At 42.6% G+C, this 25,580-nt stretch overlaps 1 protein-coding gene across 2 annotated transcripts in view; it reads left to right on the top strand.

The window, feature by feature from the left end:
• Nucleotides 1-25,580, top strand: part of CEP85L (centrosomal protein 85L) — a 149,479-nt gene that overhangs the window by 34,911 nt on the left and 88,988 nt on the right. For both annotated transcript variants that reach the window (XM_083828751.1, XM_083828750.1), the window contains exon 2: nt 15,863-16,024. In XM_083828751.1, coding sequence (XP_083684877.1) covers nt 15,863-16,024 — 162 coding nt within the window. The remainder of the gene's footprint in view (nt 1-15,862; nt 16,025-25,580) is intronic.

The raw sequence follows: 25,580 nt of genomic DNA, 5'->3' as shown, positions 1-25,580 counted from the left end.
TGTGATTTTTAACTCCTTGAAGTAATAGATCACGGTGAAGGTCTGTGGCTTGGCTGCACGGTTACAAGTGCAAAGTAGCGCTATTGGATTTGTTTTTTTCCCTTCAGAATTTCATGTTTTAATTCTGGAATTGCAAAATATGACTGCTTAATGCACACACGGTAGGTTGACGTATTTAAATGGAAGGATTGTTTTGGTTTCAGTTGACAGGGTTTTTCTTGCAAATACAAGAGCTGCTAAGACATTCTCAGCAGCTGCCTGAATCTCTGCAAATAGTCTAATGTTCGTTCCCTGTCATGTGAAAGAAGGCATTGTTCCTTTTTTCTTCACTACTATTATTAATTTCTATGTGTAACACATTTGCCCTGCTGAAGTGTGGATTTTTTTAACGCTTCCTGTAAAAGAATGAAGTTACATTATCTTCGTGTTGCAGCTTGCAGAGGCACTGGGTATTCTGAACTAGGTGCACAGATTTCAGTTACTTTGGTAGAAACTGCAGGAATTCGGTGTTTCAGTTCCTGATTATTTGTGTTCGGGGCAGGAACACTGGAAGGCTCCCCCACATGTGTGCACTGGTTGTTCCAGTCACTGGCTTCAGGCTGTTACAGAGGTTGTCGATGTTCATTTTTACATTTGCTTCAGAAAACTCTGGATTGGGCCATTCATTAGTTTGTCCTCCCTTGGTTTGTTTGGGGTCAAATAACGTGTTCTAGTACGGCAGTTCTGATCGGTAAGGAACTGGATGAATGTTTTCCTCCTGCTTGCTTGTCAGAATTTATTTCTCAGAAGTGGCTGTGAGATTTGAGAACGCATCGTGCTTGTTGTTTTTCTTTACTCCCCATCCCTCCATTCCTTCAATACCCAGAGTTAATGTGAAGTTCAAAATATATGTTTATACATGACTTTGGTAAAAGAAACAACGTAGCAAAACTGTTGTAGATAAACCTCTAATTTGAGATAAGAGAGGTTCATCAGAAAGCAAGTGCGTAAAGACGAAGTTTAACCTTGAAATACAATGTCTGCATTGGAGTTTCCAACACAGTAGTTCCTTCCTTCGTCAGTCTTGCGTTGAAATAGTTGACAAGCTGTTTTGTGAGGTTCTCTAACTCCTCTAAAGAAGTGGAAGTTAATTAGCTCCATGCAGGTATTGTAACGAAGGGTTAATGGCTGCTGAGATCCTGTGCTATTATATTATTGACAGGTTAGGTTTATTTATTTATTCATATTTGGAGAGAAGCTATCTGTGGGAAAAGTGTATTGGTGACAGAACAGTAGTGTCCTACTAGGACGCAGGAGTTTAAGCATTTATTTTGAAAATGGAGGAATATTTCTTCTGACAGAATATGTTTAATTCTTTAACAGCAACTCTTTAATAGGGATTCTGATCATATTGTCTGTTAAATATTGGTGCAGGAGCATAACAACTAAGGACTATGTTTCCTTGTTAAACTGTGTTTATTACCGAAAAGCATTATATTTTGGTAGCTGTATGTTAGTCATCCATGGATATGGGTGTTTAGAAGTTCTGTTTTTGTTGAAAGTCTTACAATTCACTTAAAAAGCTAGGTGTAGGTGCCCACTGAAGAACTCTATAACTGTTTATATAGGGCAATTATCACATTTTCAGTAATAGATGCAAATTCATTCTGATTTTTCTTAAGATGTAGCAGGCAAGGTCACTTCTTGGACTATTTCGGTTTTGGCTTTCATTTTTATTCCCTCTTGTCATTCCCAGATTTTTCTTGCTTTTCAGTTTAATAGGAGCACACTCTCTGAAAAGATGTGCTGTCTTGTTCGCACATCTCCGAGATTTTTTTTAGGTAGGTGCTTGTTGTTTAAACAGCGCGTTTAACAACAAATTCTGCTGCCTATGCAAAATAGATTCGCTCTTAACACTTTCGGTACCTGTCCTGAAAAATGAAATTTCTATTTTTGGAACGTATACGATTGACTCTAGTTTTCCAGTCTTCTTGTAAACGTTTAATTGTTCATGAAAACCCTGCAGCATAGTTTATCCCTCCATAAAGGCAACAGCTTCCCGCTGTGCTGCAGGAGTTTGAATAACTGTGGTGAAGGACGCGCAGGGCTTCAAGCCCTCTGCTTACTCATCGACACCGTCCTTTGAAGTGTGCAGTTGGTTCCGAAGTTGTTTAAGACTGTGAAAGTGTTCATCTGGACGCGGCGTTTCTCTGGGGGCGGCAGCCGGTCAGTCAGGCTGCGCGTGTTCAACAGATGCCAGTGGAAAGTGGAATCCGTCCACTTTCGAAGGAAAAAAACAAATGCTCGCTGCTTTCATTAAACTGTACTGCCTCCACTCAGACTTCCTTCTGCCGACCGGTACTGCCAGCAGCTGACCACCAAAATTCGGTGGTAAGCGCTGGTTAGGTGACAGAAGTGAGGGGCGGCCAAGTGCGTGAAGCAAGGCGCTCCGAAGGACGCGACTGGCACCATAAAAGCAGCCACGTGGTGCCCTCTGCTCCTCGGGCCCTGGCCACAGGGCTTGTCCCTACGGCACTCCCAGAGGTCTGCCTCAGTGGGCTTGGCACGGGTGAGCCTGACCCCCTGTGTGACACGCTGCATAATGATGTCACAACCAAAATGAAGGTCACGGCACATTGTGAGGCCGTGGGGCGCTGCCTCCTGGGCACCATGGGGTTCACAGGCAGCTTCGCAACAGAGCAGTGGGAAGGGGGGGGCTCCTCTAACTTGGGCTGGGGAAGGGGGGCAGAAATCCCATGGCTTCCTTTCTGTAAAGGGTTTCACTGGTATGTTGGAAACCTGTGGCTGAAGAAGTGGCAGTGCTTGGGACGTCCGAGAAGGCAGGCTTATCTTGGCAGGCTGGCCACGGCGGTAAATGGTGAGTTAGCATCACCAGGGCGGGCTTGGGGTTGTTTACCAGTTACAAATGTACGCATATGCATAAGTATATAGCGTGTTGTAAAATTGATTTCCTGAGCTTAGAAGTCTAGTGCTAATCTACTGCTAAAAATCTACGAGTTCTAGTGTTAGAAATCTAGTGTTAAAAATCTACAAGCCTGGCTGGTAGAATGGCCTTTGCTATCTTGCACGGGCCGTGTGGATGTGAAATGACATCCTGCCTTCGAGTGGTGGTGGTGAACAAACAGGCGTTAGTTACATCCCTTCAGAACAACGCGTTTTGTCCCTCCCTCCAGGCAATTCGCTTTTATGGACCTAGCATCAGCTCTTTTAACGTGTACAAAACACAAATGTCTCAATTGCCCAGCTGCAAAGACAGCAATAGATTTTCAAACTGTAAAGATGTAAGATTATATTATTACGTATTATATGCTAGTTCTTAGGGGTTAGCAAGACTTCTCATCTCTCGTCTGTTAAACGTTTACCGAAAAATCAGCTTGTGGTTTCACACCACAAAAGGACAATTTTGTCCTTTTAAAACTTCCTTTTAAAGGAAGTAGTAATTCGTCTAATGATTTTGAGAAGAATGCATTAATTTTAAACAGTTGTGCGGAGTAAGCGCCTAGTAAAAGGCAGCCAGAACCATCATGTCTGTGCTGGGGGTGGAGGTGAAGGAAGTGCTAGCTGGATAAGAGCACCTGCAGTTTCTCCACTGAACACCCAGGATTTATGTCTGCCTAATTAATATTACTTGTTACAGTTACGTGCTAAGGCTTTAGCAGCAGGCATTTAAGGACAGTTAAAAGACCCATGCCTCTCCAAGTATGGACAAGTTGCCAAATGCAGTGATGATATGCAGTGGTAAGAAGAGTTGAAAGCCTCCTGTGACTTGAGGTTGTATCAGGAGATGATCATCTGCCCTTGCTGGAAGCAAACATAGCCTGCTTGCTGTAGGCAGGTTGGTTAAGGGAAGGAGCACGTCTACAGCGCTACCCCCGCTACCAACTGCTCTGCCTTGCGTATTCTTGGGGTGCCTGTTTTTATCGTATGACTTGCCCGTGGCTCAATAGTAAGAGAGTTCAAGTAATCCAACTCCTGTGCTAGTTGCTTTTTGGCTGAAAAAGTGCTGACATGGTTGTAGTTGTCAGTTGTTTGTCAGATGCCCAAATGTGCCCTGAAACTGTACACCGACAATAAAACAGTCTCATTGTGGCCGTAATTAGCTTTAAGACATGTTCAGTGCATTTGCTACGTGGTTCAAAAAGCGTCCTCCTAATTGACTTTGGGGGGATCGGCCTTGTCGGGCCGCCAGGCTCCCACCCGGCCGCCCCCCGCTGACAGGGCCGGGGCGCAAACATGGACCAGCTCGCGGGCCTAGGTGGGGACGAGGGGATCCCTCTCCACCAGCCCGGGCAAAACAGGCTGTGTGTGGGCAGGTGGATTTAATTTACTGACAATTAAAGTACACTTCTGTAGTGAGAAACAAAGACAAAAAAAGCACACGCAAAGAACACCATGACAAAAACCACTCTCCTCCCCCACCCGCCTTCTCCCAGGCTCGGTTTCGCTCCGGACACCCCCCTGTCTACCCCGGTCAGCACAGGGGGGTCTGGGCACAGGGGCTTGTGGTCAGTCCATTCCAGTTGGTCTCTGCCGCTCCTTCCTCCTCTCACTCCTCCCCTGTTCCAGTGTGGGTCCCCGCCACGGGCTGCAGTCCTTCGGGAGAGCCTGCTCCAGCACCGTCCTCCCTGTCAGCTGCCCTGCGGGTTTCTGCTCTGGTGCAGTGACACCTCGGTGTCTGTGGGGCTGTTTCTTGCTCGTCGCTCCTGGGCAGTGCTTTTAGGCCTTTCCTTGCATGTCCTTCCAGAGGTGCCACCAGCTGTCTGGCATGGGACAGCCGCTGGCCTCTCCTCAGGCCCCTGCTGCCAGCACCTTGACACCCACACCTCGTACAGCCTGGGAAGAGGAGAGCCCTCCTGAGTCCCTTTTGGTACACCCAGAATAATGCTGTATGCAGCCCCGAAGTTTGTTCCTGCCGGCGCTAAGGGAGGGTGTTGGAAGGGACGCTGAAGTCTGCGAAAATTTTGGGTTCTGTCCTAGCCTCCCACGTGGGAGTTTCTTGCTGCGTGGGGGAAGCCGAGGAGATGCACAGTGCATGGGAGCCTGCAGACCAGCTGCAGAGGCCCGGGGGTGGATGGCTAGGGAAGACGTAATAGGGAATAATTTGTGTAAGTATATTCACAAGTACGCCTAGGCTTGTATTAGTCCTGACTTTTCCATCGTTCCCCCTGAAACTGCTGACTGCGGTGGAATTACTGCTGTTCTCTCGGGCAGTGTGCTCCACGACATCTGGCGCTGGTGCCCGGCTCGAGCGTCCTGTTGCCTGCCCAGCTGTGCACAGTGACCTATTTCTCCACGGCCGGCCTTGCTGTGAGTGGCACTGCCTCCTTCTGTTCCCATTCCCCGGTGACCTTTGCTGTTTCTTGAGAATCGGACGGCCACTGTGAAAGGAGGCGGTAACTCAAATAAAAGGGGAAGGGCAAGTGCCGAGAAAGTCTTTTTGTTTAGTTTCAAGGTATAATAGTTGGTGAAATTTGGAAGATGTGGCAGAGAGACACCTTCTTTGCCTGAGGTGGTGTACGTGAGTGAATTGCAGGGCGTGATTTCATTTTACAGCTAAAATGATCTGCTGGGTAGCTGTTCCTACCCTTCTCAAGGGGCCAGCCCTGGCACGCAGTCAACCTTATGGCAAGCTCATCTGAGGATCTGGACCAAGGATACTAATGGTAAATAAAGGATAAAGGAGGGATTTACAGTTGCCTGACCCCAAGGTGAGCCACTGCAGCAGAAGCCGTCTGTGCTGGTGTCAGGCGCGTGCAGAAAACCTGGTGTCAAATGGGCTGGCTCTTAAGTCAGCTAACAGATAGTGGAAAAATCTCCCAGCGCAGCCTTGCTTGGCCACGGCGGTACTGCTGATGACATCAGGAAGTATATACTTAATCCTCAGACTTACCGTGAAGGCCAAGGAAGATTAAGGGAGAGGATCAGGAAAAAGTGACATTGATTATACTGGACATTGTAGCTTCAGCCCTTTAGTGGAGTTGCATTCAGGTTGAAGCTGGCCCGGGATAGTGGGTGATGACTGAGAAGGTGGTAGGAGACCGTCTGTCTTGCTGAGGAAGCACAGTGCAAGTAGTGTCAAGGAAGACTCATGCTGCCTCTTTATGGATTAAAATACCTGAAATGGGCTTTCAGCAAATGATGCTTTTCAGACTTTCAACTTCCTAATATGTTAAGAGACTCATGGTGTAGTATTCAGGCAGGAAACATTCTTGAATCGTCCTGGAGTCAGATCTGAGATTCCTTATAAGGTATCCGTATGTTTTTAATGTCTGCTTTATTCCTTTTGTAGCATAGTTTCCAGATGGTGTGGAAAGCTGCAACTTTTTCAAGGTTTCAGAATATATAAGGCTTTTTTTATTTTAAGTCTGTATTTCTTTAAAAGATGGTATCTTCTCTCCTGAGTGCCCACTCTACAGCAAAACTATTTGTTCATAATTTTGAACCTTTAGAGACAATCTTATATTTGAGAATTAATGCATGTGAAAATGCTTTGTAGAAAAGCTCGGTAACTTGTATTGATCAAAGGCTGGAAGTGGGGGTACAGTGACCTAACTAGAAACGCTAAAATGCACCGACAATACCATTACTTAAAACTTTATCAATTCTGCTAAAGACTGTGGAAAACACAGCTAACAGTTGCAATTTTAATATCTTCCTGTTCACTTCATCATACTAAATGCCACATTGATTGAGCAGGGGCTCATGTGTGGTCAGTAGAATGATTGTAATGAATGGTTTTACATCAAAAGTGATTGTAGCTGTGAAGATGGAAACACATAAATTACTGGTTTTGGCTGGAAATATCCTAATAAGTACTACTAAGTCATATAGACTATGATAATTATTTTTTTTAAACTACTGTGTTTTCTTTTTAAATTCCATATTCTCTCTCCTTGCTTATATATTGAATAGGCATGAGTGGAAGGAAGAATTTTTAACAGGGAAACTGGATGTTGTACCTCGTGACCGAAGCACTGAAAGCGACTACAATCAGTCTCCTAATGACTTGCATGAAGTCAGAATTTCACCCTTTTAACACAGATGTAGGAACTCCCTTACATGTTGTGCATGCTTCTATAAGTGTGTACTGAAAACATAGCCTGAAGGCGCTGTCTGTCTCTGGCACATCCATATTAAAGTGGATTCTACTGTGTGTATAATGCACATTAGACCTCTTTGAAGAAAGATGGGAAAATGCTATCATTGCTGTGATTAGCAAACTGGTTCAGTGAAATGGTTTTATTTTTGGTCTCTGTCTTTACCAGTTATTTTAGTGTTGTGGATATCTTTAGATCTGATTTCAAGGAGAAGAGAGAAATTACACTTCTTTCTGAAAAAAAAAAAGAAACTGTTAGACTCTTTTATTTGATCCATTTTGCTAAGTGTGGGAACTGCATAAAATCATTTAAGTTTTTTTTGACTTGTTGTAGCAGCTGTGATTACTTCACTTTTCCCCATGCATAGAGGAGATGGAATTAGCTCTTTAAACAGAGTGAGGACAAAGGTAATTCTGGAAGAAAAATGTTGGAACGGCAGAGAACTCTGAGAAAAACGTAACGATTATGGTTTTGAATTCCAATATAGCTAAACTCCAAGAGAGGCTTAAACACAGATGATAATTTGTGATCATTGGCTGCTTTATTTTATTTTTTTTTGATAGAAAGAAGATTTAGCTGCTCACCTACAGCGCACACAGCCTTTTAACAGACTCCAGGAACTGACTGCATGTCCTGAGGTTTAGCTGTTTGTATTAACTTTAAGCATAACGATGTGTTCATTTTGCTAGACATTCCCCTCTTCGTATTGCGACAAACTTAGCAGATATAAAAGGTAGGCTAGCAATTACCACGTGGAAGTGAATGGAGGCTAAGAACATCATTTCGTGTTTCTGTGGGGTGAATAGTGCATTGAGTCCAAAGACAAAGAGGCAAGCCAGCATAGCAGGCATGAGGTAATATATGTGGTCCGTGTGCCAAGCTGGAAATAAGAAACATCTGCAGTTTGTATTTTGAAGTCCTGTTTTATGCAAATGGGCTCTATCTGGAAGAGGAGAACTCGCAGGGGTGCTATCAACAGTTGGGCTGAATTCCTGGTCTTGCCCCTGTCAGTGATGAAATGGAAGCAAACCCTTCGCTCTCCTGACAACGGTAGGAATTTCGTTGGGTTGATATTAAATAAATGCAGCTAAATGCTGTCTGTATGAAAGTTACAAAGTGTTACGAATTGAGTCCTTGTTCTGCATGCTTCCTAGACTAGAAATCAGAGAGGCTGAGTCTATTATTACACCCTGTCAGTGCAAGGATTTTGCTACCTTTTTAGCTAGCGAAGTGCTGCGGTGAGCACAGCTTTCCGCTCGCTGAACAGATTTTGCCCTGCATAGTGAAGCCTGCAGAAATTTATGCCAGTCTTGCTCCAGTTTAGAGTCTGCCTTAATGTGCGATTTGGCAGTAGGGTTATTCGGCCAGGCGGTTTGGCCTGGTGGTGAGCTAGTTGCTGTTGGGCATCCCAGTGTTCCTCTACATTCCCACTCCCTGCTTGGCACTGCTGTTAGTAAGACCTTGCTTTCTGTTCGCTCCTCTGGGCGGGTTCGGTGACGAGTGAGGTAGCTGGTTGTGCCTGTCTTTAGCTACCATGGCAAGGTTCTGAATTCATTCTTCTTAGTTCCCATTCTTCCTTCTAGATTGAGTGCTTCCCTGCATGAGAGACCTTGGCATGAGTTGGCCTAGTATTGTACAGTGTCATACACATTTGTAAAGTCATAAATATTTGTAGCTTGCGAAAAGTTCACAGAGATACTGTTTTGCATAGAAGTCAGTTTTCATAGCTGTAATTATCTATGAAGAGAGATCGTATATTTAGCTATTTCTATTTAAAAAAAGATTTAACCTTTTATCAAGGAATTCCTGAGGCATAAAAAAACAGAGGTTTGGTGTCACAATCTACTTAAAATGTGGATCTCTTAGGAAATTACAGTTTGAGTATGCACTCCTTAAAATATGACTCTAGGCAAATTCTGATACCGCCAATCAAGTGTATGCTCACATTGAGGACTGTGCTTTGAGGATTTGCACCTTTGGGTTTCTCTCCTCTCATTTTTCTCCTCTATTTTGTGATGTTTTTATCTCTCCCCAGTGAGTTCTTTTGTGGATGATGAGTGCAGAGCACAGCTATCGGCCTTTGTGTACTGCGTTGTGTGTTATCAGGCTGTACAAGGAAAAATACAAGTAAAAAGGCCTCTCTTTCAATATCCTTTTGCTTAAGCTCACGCATTTTGTTCCCACTCTATTTGTACATTTTTATCTTTCTTCATGTCTAGGATTGTTCTATTCAGTTTCCAACTGAAAAACCAGGAGAACTCAGTTAAATAGTTTGCAAGCTCTGTCAAGAAAGCCCACTAATAAAGGATGCGAGTCCTCAGGATGAATCATATTTCAGCTAGCTGACACTGTAAAGTAGTTTCAAGCACTGAAATGTACAGATTCAGTAGTTCGGGCTGTCACTTCATCCCACCTCACTCTGCTCACTCGTGCGCTGAGATGAAGCTGTGTCATCCACCTACTCTCAGCTGCCTTTGGGAGGAGGAGGGATTGGGACCTGCTGGCACCTCAGTTCACAGCTGGTGGGGCTGTGAGCTTCCACCGCCTCCAGAGCGTGGGGAGAAGGGTCCTGACGCTGCCGTCTGGCCGCCTTCCCTGAAAACATCAGAAACCCTCTCTTTCCAGACCACTGCTCATCTTAAGCGTAGGATTTTAGAAGAGCAGGGGTTGTGTTGTAGACCTGGAACTTGTTTGAGGTATTTGTATTAATAAAAGTTGCAGTTCATTTTACAGAAGGATCATAGGGATGAGGTGCGTGCCAGGTTTTTTATTACTGTTTTCAAGAGTATTTATTTGTTCATGTAAATTTTTTTGGCCTTTGTCTGGAAGGAGCACTTACATGTGTGGCTCTTTGTACTGTGTCAGGATGTCAGATTGAATGAATCCACTTTATCTCTTGCCTCATCTTTGATCGAAGGAGGCTGCTGTTAAATCATTATCAGACTATCAAGTTTCTTTTCAGACTATATAAATGAGTTAAAGTACAACATCTGCTCTTGTGTCTACTTATTGGATAGGGTTTTCTTGTATTTTAAGTTCCGCTGCCCCCTTTTCCTTTCCTTGCTCTTTGTGTCGTCTTTTCAGCATTGGATAAAAATAGAATATTTATCGGCAAAGAATTGTCATGCACAAAACACGCACTGAAGTGAGGTTTTCTTTACTTTTTCAACAACAGTGATTTTGCAGTTATGACGAGGAAAACACAGACATTTCCCAACATAAGTTAATTTCTTTTGTTTGAAACTTCTGTCTGCACCTTTTATTCCTACGAGGCAGCAAACAGCTCACTGGGAGTCCCTTTGTGGTGGTGGTTGTACACGCTTACTTTTGGGAAGATGCGTGGCTACTTGTCGCTGCGGGACAAGGAGAGACACAAAAGAGGGACTCTGAAACCTGGAGGGATTCCCCGAGAGCGTCTGAAGGGGAAACTGCAGGGGAAAGCTGGCATGGAGGGGGTGACTTCTTTCAAAATACCAGTGTCAGCTTCTTCCAACGTAAGTAGTGGGATGGTGGTGTTCTCCCACCCCATCAGTTCCGTGGTAGAGGTGTGTCGTAGTCAGGTGCAGAACCTGACCGCAGCATAACGGGAGTCACGTCCTTGTCTCTGTTCTTTTTTTTAACAGCTTACGGTTTGGTAGCAGGCTGTTATTTAAAATACATATTAATGTATTTATTTGGAAGATCATCCTTTTGGATGAAAACTCCTTAGATTGGAGAGGGAGGTGGAAGGGAGATGTCTGTGAGCGTTCTTGGTGACAGTGCATCGGTGTCGCCTTGTTGTCACCAGATGTCACAGCCTTTTTGCTGTGTTTGGATGATCTCTGGATTATTTTGTATAAAAAAACACCCAAACTTGTAAGATGGTGCATGAAGGATGATGTGGCATCTCATCTTGGAGGTGGGCCATGCATTGGTTAGTGTATTACGGTACTGTTCTGGTGTCCATAGCTGAACGTGAACGTGGCTTGGTAAAATTTTCATTTACTTGAAAGTAAAGCTGTTGATGGTGAGGGTGAACTCATTGACTTTGGCTGATTGGTCTGAAATGCTGACTCTGTCCTTGAGAGAGCTTCAGGCAGGCTCTAATGTCATCCTGGTGTGAAATATTGTTGTACTAGAGTGAGCTTTGCAGAGCTGTCAGCTTTTGATAGCACTGTAGTAAAATCTCCCCGTCAGGATCCTTTGGTTGTGTAAACTTACGCTGGCTGTCGCTGATGATTCGCTTCTGGTCACAATCCATGTCAAAGGCATGGTGTGGAATAGAAAAATGGGCAAGCTTTGGTAAGGATGCATCTGCTGTGAAACCCAGTTAAGTCTGGTGCCGCTGCTTTTTGTTCTGCATCTAGGTAGGGTAGCAGTGTCATAGCTGTCACTTAAATAAGCCTTTGTACATTCAGGCAAGTTAGAGGTATTTTAGGAACCAAATATAAAGATGGTGGTGCTGTTACTTTGTATATGTACGTCATGTGGGATCTGTGCATGCCACCGAAATTAGGGGTGGTAATGATCCAGATTTAACTAGCTGCCTTCCTGCCAGCAGTAGCTGGCAGCAGTCTGTAATACACAGAAAAAGATGGATGTTTTTGTGGAGTGAAATTTCAACAACTGCTGTCCTTTAATAAATAGGCTACTTCCTGCACTTCATATACTTTGTTGTTAGCTGATCTGCTTGTAATGCCTTGGCTGGAGGCACAGCACCATGGCAGTGTATTCAAGTGGCCAAATTCAAGGACGCAGTCAACTGCTCATATGAACAAGGCTCTTTTTCATATTTGTTTGGGATCTTGGATGTAGTTTATTTGTCACATTGCTTGATATCATGGCCAGGTAGGGTGCCCCTTTTTACTTTTCTTTCTCTTCCATTAAATTCTGCAGAAGGTAGATTTTTTCCTGATGTAATAAGCAGTGCTCATAGTCAAACTATGATATACAGTCAAGCAGCACAGGTATCTACAAGAAACTTGGGCTTGCTCCTCTTGTCCCACTCTGTATTTTGGGCAGACGGACCCTGGCTGGTGATAGGTAGGTCTGAGACTACAGCAGCAGGGTAAAGCGGGTGTGCTAGCTGAGCTGTGAGGACAGCCTTGGGTATCTTTTTCTCCTCTTAGGCATGGTTTGTTTAGCGTAGGCTGTCTGCTGCATGAGAGGTCACGTATTTACAGAGAGCTGTTCAAAAGAAGATAGGGAGCATAAAATGGGGAGCATAGCGATGGGTGGTTCTTCAGGACTTGGCTCTGAAAGCCTGTGTCAAATAGTGAAACTAGTAGATTTATTTTTTAAATAATGACTTGGTCTAATGGGACCTATAAAGTTTCATAATTACCTTCCCTCAGTGATGGGTGGGTTAATCTGCTCTCTGGGACTTTGATGCAGGTACCCTTAACTTACTGTTGGGACTTCTTAACGAGCGTATTTCTGCTATCTTGCTTTTTTTTTTTTTTTTTCCTTTTAAGGGACTGGGTTCGATTAGCTTTGAAAAGCTCTTTTTCATATAAACAGTTTATTTTCATAATAGTTGTGTGTTGTGGAGAATCACCATTAGGTCAGCGAGGTGAAAAGATACAGATGCACCATGAAAAGTAAAAAGTTTGGACTCCTGGAATATGTGGTTAGTTGTCTTTTTTAAAGGATGCAACAGGTTTAATGTCAGGACGTCCGTGCTGGGCAAAGAGAAGGTGTTCCTTGAAGTGTCCAAGCACAAACATGATCTCTTGGCACGTCTGAAATAGGGAAACAGTATGCGTTTTTCAATCTGTTCCAGTTTTAAGACTATTCTCTTCCTTGGGACATACTAAACAGAGATCTCCTAAACAGAGAAAGCATGCAGCTCTTCAGGACCGCCAGCTCGAGGGTCAGGCTCTGAGTTAACTTGGAAATGCTCTGGGGCCCCCAGGTGCAGAGGGAGGGGTGTGCGCCTTCCCCGCTGTGCTGGCTGGTCCCGCTGGACCGTGCTTCAGCACCACGCCTGGGGCTCGGTGTGTCCAGAACCTGCATGAGATTACAATAGGGTGTTTTGGGATGCTTTTCTATTTCCTCTATTTACAATAACTAAAGAGATCCCAGCGGGGATGACTGCCTACCCCACAGTATGTTTGCACTCTTTGTAGGGTCCAGCTGCAGTGTACCGTTCCGTCTTCTGGGATGTGTTGCATCGCATGCTCATGAGGTGTTAGGGGAACCTTGTTTGAGGTGAAGGTGGTTAAATGCTGGAACAGGTTGTCCAGAGAGATCGTGGCATCTGTCCCCAGAGGTGTTCAAGACTCGGCTGGACGTGGCCCTGAGCAGTCCGATCCAATTAGCTGTGCTTTGAGCAGGGGGCTGGACTAGATGACCTCTGAACGTCCTTTTCTACCTACATTATTCTGTCCTTCTGTGCTGTTTTAAGCTTTTATTACTCAAAGGAATAACTTTATTACCCGACCCCTTTTGAGGGGCTGTGTTTGGATGATCGTAGGTCCAAATACTGTGCATCCCTGTGACCAAGAGGTCAGAAGGGTTTGACACTTAGTGCTGTGTTGATTTAATGTGCAGGAGTGGTAGCATTATTTGCTGCATTTCATTTGGTGCTTGTTTAATGCCATAAAAGCTGGAATTACACCGAAGAGGTGTACTGTGGAGAAGAACGTAAAAGGGTAAATGAAACTAAAGTTCCTCTTCTATAAATGTATTTTAAATGTCTCCTAAATCAGAACTGCCTCAGGCTTAATTAGCTCGGGCTCCCACAGGTCAGCCCGACTCTTGCTGGAATAGCTAGCTGCCGCTTCAGAGCGCGACCTGCAACTGCTGCCGAGAGCAGAGCTATTCAGGGAGAGGCGGAGAACGACCGACTGCTGCTCCCAAAGCAGCCAGAGCGTTCCGTGAAAGCTGTGCCGGGTGGCAGGCGGGGAAGAAGCGTCCCAGTTTCCCACCAGGCCTGTGCGAGCTACCGCACTGCAGTACGCTCGGTGGTGGGGCAGAGGTGGCACCGGTGGTGGTGCTGCGAGGGGACCGCGGCTGGGCCTCGTCACAGGCTGCTGTCGGTGGCTCACCAGCCCTCGTGCCTGGTGCCTCTGGATTTAGGTTCAGCCACCCGATCCTGGGGCTTTTGAAAGCTGCTCTGTGGAATAACTATGAGCTAAGAGGCTTCTAGGAGGAAAGGCAAAAAGTTTGAGGAAGAGAAGGAAATACATTGCACAAGGCATGGGTACAACAGAACGAAGGGGAAGGAGAACCGAGTGAGATACTGAAGACGGGGAGAAAAGACAGAAAAATGTGTCAAAGGAAAGAAGAGGCAGTAACCTCAATAGGGAGTGAAATTGAGAAAAACGGGAGGTAGACAGGCAAATCTAAAACCTCCGAGAACCTACTTACGTGAAGGCGACTTAGATGTCATGTTATGGTTAAGTGCAGTATGCAGTAAGGACGTGTACTGTATTCCTCAGTTTCCAGGTGGCTTGCTGAGCAGCTGTTGCTGCTCGGGCTAGTAGGTTTAGTGGTTTGGCTGCTAAATGGAGACTATGCACATGCTTATATTTGTATAGATAAATGTGTGGGGGGTGCTTTATATATATATATATATATATATATTCATTTTTACATCCTTTTCTAAACTACTTCCTTGTCGGTCCCTTCCAACTCGGGATACTGTACGATTCTGCGTAATTTTCTGTGAAACAAGTACAGCTGGAGCTAGGAATGAGCTGCAGATGTCATTGCAGAGGTAAATTGCTCTCACGACTTTGGATGGACGCTGTTGAAAATATTTTAATGACCTAAAAATATCCACATGTAGCCTGAGAGACGTTATATGTGAACTGATGCTTCTTCGTGAGTCACTTCCTGCTGCAAGCGTTATGCAAAGCTTGCTGCTGGAGGGGGTGGACTTGTGTGATTATATAGAAAGCCAAGCGCGGGCTGTGCTTGTCTCCAGGGTTGTCTTTGTGCCTCTGCTGATTTGGAGCCCAAGTACAGCAATCGGTGTTCTGCCTGTAAACGACGCTCAGGTTTAGACGCTGGTTGTTGGAAGCTGTGATGGTCCTCTCGGGTGGTACTCTGTCGTGTATTTTCACTCGAGTCTGACGATAAAATAGGCACATATTGAGAAAAATTCCTTGAACAGAGGACTTACTTGCTGCTCTGAATTGTGCTTAAACCTTTTAACCATTATTAAAAAGAAAAAAAGCAAAATGAAACTAACCCTAGATGGATAGGTGTCTCACAAAGCCAGCTTGTGTGCAGCCGCTATGTCCCGGCTTGAGGAGGTAGTCCCTCTTGTGATAACTGACAGCTTTTGACAACACTGAAACAGAAGGAAGGGCTCTAGACACCAGTGTTAACCACTTCATTGCTGGTTTTTATCACCTCTGTCATGTGGGTTTTGTACAGTTGGAATGACTGTTTCAGCAGCAAAATCTTCAGCTGGTTTCTGTTGCTGGAACACCTTCATTCCTCTGCTTGTAGTTAAGTGCTTGCAGTGCAAAATCCTGCCGTGAGCTGAGAATCAGTTCTAGGACAGAAAATAAGTGATATGAATCTTGGTAAAGTTAGCTCAAGAACAGCTGGAGGGCTGTGTTTTTAAATAGTAAAAGTGTATTTACTTGAATTTCTTGGGAAGATTCCACCTAGCAAAAGGACCTTAATTTAAAAAAACAAACACACATTGGCACAGAACCTCTTTCAGACCTGAACTATGAAACACAGGGCTCGCTTTTCACTGTGACCAGTATTTTGTTGTTGATTTCTGTACTGTATCTGTAATGACAGACTTCTGGCTTCCTTCTTTGTAGGCTCAGATTATTCCTCAGTGGGATGGTTACCTGGTACTGAATCCCTGTGGCAGTCCGCAGCCATTGCGTCAAGCAGTCAAAGCAATCCTGTCAGAAGACACAGTATAGCTTCCGACAGCGGGGACACTGGGATTGGTACCTCCTGTTCTGATAGTGTGGAAGGTGAGTTGACACTGTTAAATTTTGGATGTTTCTGAGAGAGAAACGATCCAAAACGTTTTAAAGGTATGTTTTCTAAAATAATGGTGCTTTTCCAAAGCTGCAAGCATGCAGTTCTGCATTTTGCTGATGGTACCAAGTCATTATTTTGGTGAGGTTTAATTAATTTACTTCTGCATGAGTTGTGTGCATTCACTTACATTTCTGCCACAGCGCCTGTACTTGTGTTCCATCTTGTGAGAACTGCAGTTACAAGTGCCAGATTTAAACAGAGAAATAATACCTCATACAACAGCACTTGGTAAACAACTGGTAAAAACAGAAAAAAAGGCAGTTGCTGAAAGGGCAGTGCTTTCTGGTATTTATTGTGTGCTTCAGCAGAAAAAGCTTACTCATTGGACTGGGAGGAAAATGGGGTTGTTGTCTTCTCCTGTTGGGAAATACGTTTACGTTTTATTGCATGGCTTTTTACACATCACCAAAGATCTCTGAGGCATATCAATGGCATGTAAAGGTTGTCAAAACTCAATTTGGACTAAATCATCATTACTCAAAGTTGCTCTTATCAGGGAGGGGTTCAGCCTTTAAGTTAGCAGCATCTCCATAATAATGCTACCCTCTCCACGGGCATGTGGGAGTAGGAAATAAGGCTGAATGAGAAGGAAACGAGGCAGTAATAAGGCTTGAGGTTGCCTTCTTGGAGACTTACATTCCAGTAAGATTTTCAAGAGTAAGCTAAATCAAAATGGGGCTGTAGCATACTTCTCTCCTGTGCATTTCTATGTCAGGGAGTTGGCAGCTGAAATGAGGAAGAACGGGGAGAACTAGTAGAAGTGAATTAAGGGATGCTGTACATTTTAAGAGGCAGAAGTCTCTATGGAAGGGCTGGGCGAACACTAAAGGGAGGTCCAAATGATGCCAAGTTAAGTCTGTTAGTCTTTGTAGATCAGGATCCTTTCCCCCTTCCTGTTGTATCTGTCAGTTGAAAAGGCTCTTTGTAGGAAACTCCTCACAACTTTCTTTACACATACTTTTATTTTTAATCCATTACTGGGTTTGGTAAAACAAAATTTTACTCAAATACTCAAGGTCTTTGATGTAAAATTCAAATATTCAATGGTTATTAATGAAGAAGTCTTACGGATTTTTTGCTTTTTTTTGGGGGGGGGGGAATGTAAGGGGAATGAAGCTCTCTCATATACACTGTATGTGTACAAGCTGACTCACCCAAGTGTTGCAGAATAGCATTTTAAGATGCAGTATTTGAGTTAAAACCATGCCTTTTTTTTTCCCCTTCTTCTTTTCTCTTAAGGGCTTGCTTCCCCATTTGAGGGGTGGGAGGAAGGAGAGGAAATGAAACAGCACCTTTTCATCAGATGTTCTCCTGGCTGAAGAGAACAGCACAACTGTTCTTGGGGGTGGGTGGGAAGAGGGATGACACACTGATGCAATCACAAGTTTGATAGTCATTTGTTACCATTTAACTAATAGCTCTGTCCATTTGCATGCTCTCAGCAGAGCGGTGTTACAATCTGCGTTTGGAGTTTCTCAACAGAAGGAAGGAAAAAATTTGCAGCAGCAACTAGTTCATGATGTTTGTGCATCTGGCAATACTTCAACAATGGTCAATTTTTCTGTATCTTTAATATTATCAGTTTCCTGCCACCTTCTTTGAGAAGCTTCAAGTAGTAGAAAAGAAAATGTTAAAGGAGAAAAGAGGGAAATGTAAAGTGAAAGTTAATGGAAGGAGCGTATGCCAGGCTTGGATATTGAATGTACGTACATTTCTAGTGGAAAGTGCTGTTGCCTAAGATACCTAGCTGTCTGCATCTCAAGCTGCTCCCTCCCTGCTTCCACAAAAAGAAAAGAATATTGTTGCGATCTGTGGGACTGCCAGGCCAGTAATTGCAGGCTTGATGCTGGCCATCTGCTCTCAATGTGGGGCTTGGGAAGACGCCCTTGGGGATTTTGCAGAGGGAATTTTTTTCACAAGTCAGCAGATCATTACAATTTGTAACAACGCTCAGAGAATGAAATGTGGCCTTGCTATTTCCTTTCTACTACGCCTACTAAAAATCGAAAACTTAATTTCAGAATTAACGCTAATATCTTTAATTATGGAAATTGCAGGTGAATTAATTTGTGCAGACACGTGGTTACTTGTAAATACACTGGTGCAGGGAATGGAGCTCCAGTGCATTTAAAATTGGATCTTAAATATCCCTTCAAATTAATCTATTTAGTCATGCTTTATCTGAGGAGCATTCATTCTTTTTGAAAGTACAGGGTTTAAAAAATAATGCAAAGTGACTCTTGTGTTCTGCTCACACCTATATGGTTTGGGGGAGAGATGGGTTTTGACAAAGGCAAGATAAAATTTATTCCACTGGTTGTTTTTATGTTATGTTGTGCAAAGGTAGAAAAATTAGGAAATTAAATGACTAATTGAGTTTCATTATTGAAGTCGAGCAATGTTCATGTGGGCTGGAGGAAGCTGAGGAAAAAATTTAGAAACTATAAATGCAGGGATGTTAGTTTGGGTAGAACTGTCCTATATTTCTAATTCAATGTGTGCTTAATTTAAGGATTAATGTAAAAAGGTGTTTTATCTTTGTGTCAATGACAGCATGGTGTTCAGTGTTGTTTCCTGTCAGTAACTGATTCTGGATTCGGATCAGCTTTTGAGTGAGGAGGAAAAAACACACAAACAAAAAACATATTGTGTGGAGCAGGAGGAAAATATTTTGAAACTATCTTTTCCAGACCCTTTCCTTTTTCAACTTTTCTCTACTTGTAAGCATAGTGTTATTGCTATTTTCATCTTGTCCTGTGAGTAGTTTGCTCTTGGACATTGAATGCAGCGAATCTTCAGAAAAACGTCGTATTCTTTGTTAGGAAAGATGTTGGAAGTGAAATATAGAGCACTATGAAACCGCTGTTTCGTGTTGAAAAACTCCTTTATTTCTGGTAGAGTAGGAGGTTGTGTTCAGGAAGAAACGTGTGGAAGAAAACGTTTTAATTGGTGGCTAATAGTTGATCAACTACCAGTGAAGCCTATCTGAACTGTCTTACTCTGCTTTTTGTTCTCACTACCAACTCTGAAATCAGCAAGATACCACCCAACATCAAACATCTAGCAGCTATGCTATTTGTAGGTCTTCAGATATAATAGGTTGTCTCTTAAACTTCAGACTGAAAAAGTTGTCATTAATGTTTTCTCTCTTAGCTTGAGTTCTGGAATAAGGTTAGGGGGAGGTGGGTGGCTGGAAAAAGCCTCTCTTGTAGTGAAAAACTGCAGGTATAAAGTTCTGAAAACATCCCATTACAGGATGTTGTGCCTTATCTTTGTGCAACTCAGAAGTCTTCCAAATGGAAGCAGATTTCAGAGAGTTATAAAACAAATATTTAGAAGCCTTTTGATGTAGGAAATGTGGTGGTAAACTCGACAGTTAGAAATCCTTTGCTCTTCTGTTTACTTAAAATGCATGTTCTAGATTAAAGTGCTTCTTTGCAATTTTCAATATCCATTAAGAAATAGATGTGGGATACTACATGGAAATGTGCCATGCACTCATGAAACACAGCTTCATATTCTCCATCAGCAGTAACAGCATTTCTACAGTGTTTAATAACCATTGTGACACGTATGCAAGTCATCCTGCAGTCGCTGAATTCGATACAGTTCTTTCAGTACCATGCACGTAGGAAATGTGAAGTCTACATTTTAAGTGTTTTTGAGACTGTTTTTATTTGGTTTACTTAATTGGAGAATCAAGGTTTTATCAGAAATTAAATGGAGTGTAAACCTCAGCAGAGCTCTTTCTTCTGTGTATTTTGAGTTTTGCTTTTTGGATAGGAGGGATAAGAACTAGATACTGAAGTGGCAAGATACAGGGAACACTGCTCTTGCAGGCCAAAGCATTTGCCTGTGGAAACATCCTTATAAAGCAGATCCCTTTCTCTCTCTCTTTATTAAATTGCAACCACAAATGACAGGTCAAGGTTCCTAATTAATAAGCATAAAATTCATAACACGGTGCTTTTCTGGAAGAGAGTGAGAATACAGAAGATCAGAGCGACAGCTATTTCACTGGGGAGTTGATGTTCTGCTAGGTAAACTGGTTTTTAATAAATCCTGTTAGAAATGCTGGTATAAGATGGGTGGGTAACCGTGTTTCTTTTCATATCTAAAGCTGAATAAGCTTTATTTTTGAATAAGCTTTATTTAAATTGTTCACAATTTAAAACTTTATTCTGTAGTTATAGAGAGGTTGCCTTTGGGAGAGAAGTTTCACAAGTGGTGATTTAGGGAGTGTTACGGATTAGATGCAACATGCTGGATATATTATCAGTGCATTTTGGATAGGCAGGGCTTTGCTGGGATACTTGAATGATAGAGTAGGAACTTGGTTTAATATCATGAGGCCCAGAGGAGCTTCTCGTCTGTCATTTTTACTGAGTATGTTACCTTGCTAACGGATCAAAAATATCTAATTAGTCCAATTTAATTGTAGTGTTTCTTTATACACCAGGGAACATAGTGCAGCCAGCTCTGAAGTTATTAAATTTTGCTATTTCTAGCCACCTTCTTCCAGCAGGTCCTGAGCATTGTATTGTAATGCTCTTTCTTTTTACGGAGAGGAAAAATGAAAAGCTAATAAATGTAGCTACTGAATATAACTTAGTGAAAGGCAGAATTGAATTTCAGGAGGCAAAATCTACTTACGAGTAACTTGGAGGCATTCTTCTTTGTTTAGTTCAGCATGCTGCTAAAGATAATGGGATTGAGAACGCATACAGTCAAATATTAGTTTGCACTATCTGTGCTGATGTTGGCCAGGAAGGTGCAGTAGCAGAAGGTCCTGAGAGCTGGCAAGTATACTCCGTGTTCATTGTCTGCTGTGCTCAGTGGCTTTGGAAGATGATCATTTAAAGGGAGTTCTCTGAAAATCTATCTGAGTATTGATCAGTCTTTCAGCGTTTGGATCCTGGAAAGTTGTGGTGTAAGTATGGCGAAGTTGCTTGATTATTTGGAGGGAAGAAAATAATTAAGTTGGAGCTGTTTTTCCTCTGTTTCCTGCCTCTGTACTTGCCAAGTCGCATGTTCTGCAATGCTGTCCTGCTCTCTGTGAGTCAGCCTTGTTGTGTTACTTGGATATTATCTGTCGTGACGATCAGAAATGTGCACTTTGCTTAAGCCTGTATTAAACTCTGTTCCTTGTAGGAGAGGTACTGTCATTCCTTGCTACAAGTAAAATGTCTGTATTTCTGAGGGGAATATAAATATTTAATGCTCAGAGGTTGGCTGTTTATTTTCTGAGTTTTTTTGGTAGGATTTGAACAAAATTTAAACCTGCTTTATCTCAGAAGTCTAGTAACATATTTCTAGGAGTTGATGGAAAAAATTATGCCATTAACTTTCCACTAAAGTCATGGGGAAATTGCCTGTAGTGTACTTCGTTTGGGGATCTGTGTACTCTGAATTTAAAATTGGCTCGAAGGCACTCGCTAGTTCCACATGTGAATATGTTCTGCAGAGATAAATACACGCTGCTTTAACTTTATACTTTGCCTTCTTTTGTGGTAGTTTGTCCATGTAAACAAACTCCAGGGATGGGCATGCTCAGTTTACCTCATGTAAAAATTATTGGCAGGGTTTTTCTCCAGCTAGTGGGAGTGTTTCTGCCCATTCCGCTTGGTGAGTTTTGCCTTCAGCTCACATCAGTACGTGATCCTCAGAAAGACCACTTCTGTTTGTTCTCACCAGAAATAACTCGGTGAAAATAAGTAGTGCTTATTTAGGATTTGGCAGCATTCACTTTGATACTGTGCAAAAAGTTATTTCTGTCATATATAACTTGGAAGTTTATGTGCCTTCTTGGGTTGTGTCAGAATGAGCATGGGTAAGATGGTGTGCTGGGGTGACCTGGGCAGGCAGGTAAGCCCCCATGCAGTCTCTTGCTTGCTCCCCACCGCTGTGGGATGGGGGAGAGGATCAGAGGGGCAAAAGCAAAGAGAAGAAAAAAAAAAAAAAAAAAAAAGTGGTTCAAGATAAAGGTAGTTTAACAAGTGAAGAAAAAAAAGAAATCCACAAAAATCTCAAATGATGCAAAAGCACCACCAGCAGAGCCCTGAGCAACAGCTACTTTGGAAAAAAGTACCTCCAGTTTTATGGCAGAGCATGACATTAAATGTTACAGAATACCTTACCGGACACCCGCGTAAAACACGGCACTGTAGGGATGGCTGTGAAGAAAATTTAACTCAATCCCAGGCACACCCAGTACAATCTCCACCCTTTAGTCCGTACAGTGTTCAAGATGCTCAGGCCCTACAATAGTCAGCGTATTTTCATCAACCACCACCACCCCCTTTCCTGTCCTTTGGCATACACACAGATATTATTCCAGTAGCCCATGGGCCATTCCCATTTGAATACCCATTCAGGGCAGCTATTCAGTTCTATTTGAATAAATAGACAGAAATACTCTTTTTGAAAAATTGAGGGTGGTAAAGCCCAGGAGCAGGTTTCCCAGAGAGGTTGTGGAGAGTCTCCATCATTGAAGGTGCTTGAAACCTGCCTGGGCATGGTCCTGGGCAGCCTGCTGTAGGTGACCCTGCATGAGCAGGGGCATTGGGCTGGGTGATCTCCAGAGGTGCCTTCCTGCCTCAGCTGTTCTGTGAAATTATGTGGGATTTTTCCTCTTAAGAAGGAAAAAAGGATCTTTTTTTCTCCATTTCTTGCCTCCTATTGCCTTCCCCTGAGGTATTTTTTGTCTTCTGAGAAAATAAGTCAGTCAGTGTATAGTCATATCTTCATATTTACAGTGCAACTTCTGCTACCAAAAGGTGGGTCTCAAAAGCTAAATCTTTGTAAGCGTTACAAAGAACAGAATTTCTAAGTAGGTGGTCATATGAAACTCCAATTTATACAGTCATTTATAGAATAATACGAGGCAAGGTGTAATCTAGGGGAGTTTTTTAATATGTGCTGTAGTCTGTATTTTTAGAGTATGGTGGATATCTGGCATCCTGATAGGAGAACAAGGAGAATCATACAATGATCTTATCTATGTTTAGGTTAGTATCATGGGACCTGGGCATGCCAAGCTTTATACATTTTGAGAGGTTTCATGGAGGACTTTGCACTTTTCCTTGCTACTGTTAGTTTAAAGAAAGCAAAGCTCTTGGGTCTGCATTCATCAGCTCTGTAACTCGGGGTCTCAGGATGCAAACAGGAGTCAGATTAGAGACTGGTTTCAGAGAACAGCAAAAGAGAGGAACATTTTGAGCCATAAACTACCATTGCATGAACACTGGAAGCATATTCAGTTACTATTCAATATTTAATGTACATATTCAAGCAGCATTTGTAGCCCTACCTGGAAAAAAAATCACGTGAGTCCTCTTTAAACATTTCCACTATAGACAAAGTAGTGTCCTTAGTGGGTAGCCTGCAGTCATTTGGATGTAGGCAGTGAGTTGCTTCTAGCCTCCTGCTGAGCACAAGAAGACCTGTTGATGCTGCCAGGAGTTCTAGTTTGGGACTTGGCAGAGAAGATTGGTCCTATCCCCTGTAGAAAGGTTTGTAAATCCTTTTTTTATCAGTTTTATACTACTGCCTGGTTCTAGAGGGCTTTTTCTTTGCTTTTAGTCTTCATTCAACAGACCTGTTTCATGCAAGCACTGATAACACCTTTTTTTAATGTAAAGTCTAGTTAGTGTGTTCAACATCACCCTTTATATTAACTGTAATTTCAGTACTGATGATAAAGAATTGTTGTAAAACGCTTTGAAGTAGAATGTGAAAGCTCCCTTAAAGAGAACCTTCAAGGCCTCGCTTGCGTTTCTGTGTGCTTCTGTGGTGAGGTGGATTGCTGACAGCAATTCTGGCACTGTAACGACAGCAGCAACAAAGAACAGGGTGCAGAGACCACGCTGGGATGAAGTGTATTTACCCCCTTCGTCTCACTTCCTTCTTCACTGACTTCCTTCAGGTTAAGGGAAGTGAGAGTGTGTGAGTGTGTGGAACCGTGACCATTTTTTTTTAAAGTTGTTTTTTTTTCTTTTCACTGTTTTAAATACTTCTTACCCAATCATATTTAGAAGGAAAACCAGTGGTCCCCTGCCCTCCAGTGGAAATGTGATTAGAAAATCTTTTTTTTTCCCCCCTCTTCTTTCCCTTTAAAGTGCTGAGAGAGAAGATTTTGTTGTAATAATGATCACACTTGTCAGCTGCAGCCATGGGAATCTGCGCCATAGAAGTATAGTCAGCTATATGGGGTCACGTCTTTACCACTGAAAGGAAACAACCCTTCGTTCCAGAGACTTTCTTTTAGATGTGCCCCTGGCTAATTTGAATTTATGAAAACTACGAATTGAGGTGATGATGGAGGTAATCCGTATTTCTTTACATTATATAGAGCTATCAACGGCTATCAGCTGTCTTTCAGTTAATTGCATTAGAAAGTTATACACATGTATTTTCATTCAAACTGAAGAGATCACTAGAACACGTAATTTGATGTGAACAGAGGTTGCAGCAAACCTGGGAAAACAAAGGCTAAGTAGCTTAAAAGGATTCGTTAATCTAAAGGAATAAACTTGGTTTATTTTTTGTAATGAGTCATTTCAGTTTTAGATAATATTACAGTAATGAGAAGTTCTCCTAAATATTTTTTATTTAAATGTAGGCGTTCATTTCAGTGATTACTGTAGTCCTCAGAAAATGAAATCTCATCTTCAGCTGTGTTGAAATGAAGCTGCAGATGAGACCTCCATCACTTACGTGCTGTGGTAAATAATTTCTCTGCTGTGCAGTTTTGTTGTCCCTAGACATTTTTAAAGCTCTGGGAGCTGATGTTGATATTCTCGAGCCGTCACATTGTGGTCTTGTGGTGCTCATAGAGGTTGCTTCTGCTGTGTCCTGGAGTGGTGACCTGTGGTGCTCCCATGTAGTTTTACTGAAGTTTTGGAGACCTTGAGGATTTATGTCTTGCTTTAGGTATGCTTACTTACCTGTAATTGCTGATTTACCCAAGTATAAGATTTTTAATATTTTCAGCTAGAAATGCAAATATAAAAGTAGCATGTCATTAATTGATTGCAAATGGAAGTATTTGAAGAAAACTGAGCAATGACTAGGTGCTAAAAATGAATTGGTCATTAATGGGTCGTGATGGGAGAGAACAGGCTTTTTATTGGTACTGTTGCAGAAGTGCGTGAGTGAATTTAATTCCTTTTCCTGATAGCTCATAGTTTTGCTGTTCTGTGTTTTCACCAGTAGTGAGGTTTTAGGGATGAAGTGTAAGAGGCAGGTTCTTATCTCAAAATCTACTTGTGTTTAAGAGGAATCTGAATGAAATACGTCAGGAGAATGGAGCTGAGAACATCTCCAAAGTAGATGTTGCTACATCTGAAACTTGGCTTTATAGCTGTGTACAGAACATAATATTGTAGATGCTATTTTAAAATAATCTGTAAGAAGTCAGTATGTACTCAGAAGAATAGTCTTTATTATACAAAATGCAGAGACAAGGCATTCTTGTCCAGTTTTTGC

This window comes from Anser anser (genome assembly GCF_964211835.1).
Source record: "Anser anser genome assembly, chromosome: 3".
NCBI lineage: Eukaryota > Metazoa > Chordata > Aves > Anseriformes > Anatidae > Anser > Anser anser.
This window is presented reverse-complemented; position numbering and strand designations above follow the sequence as displayed.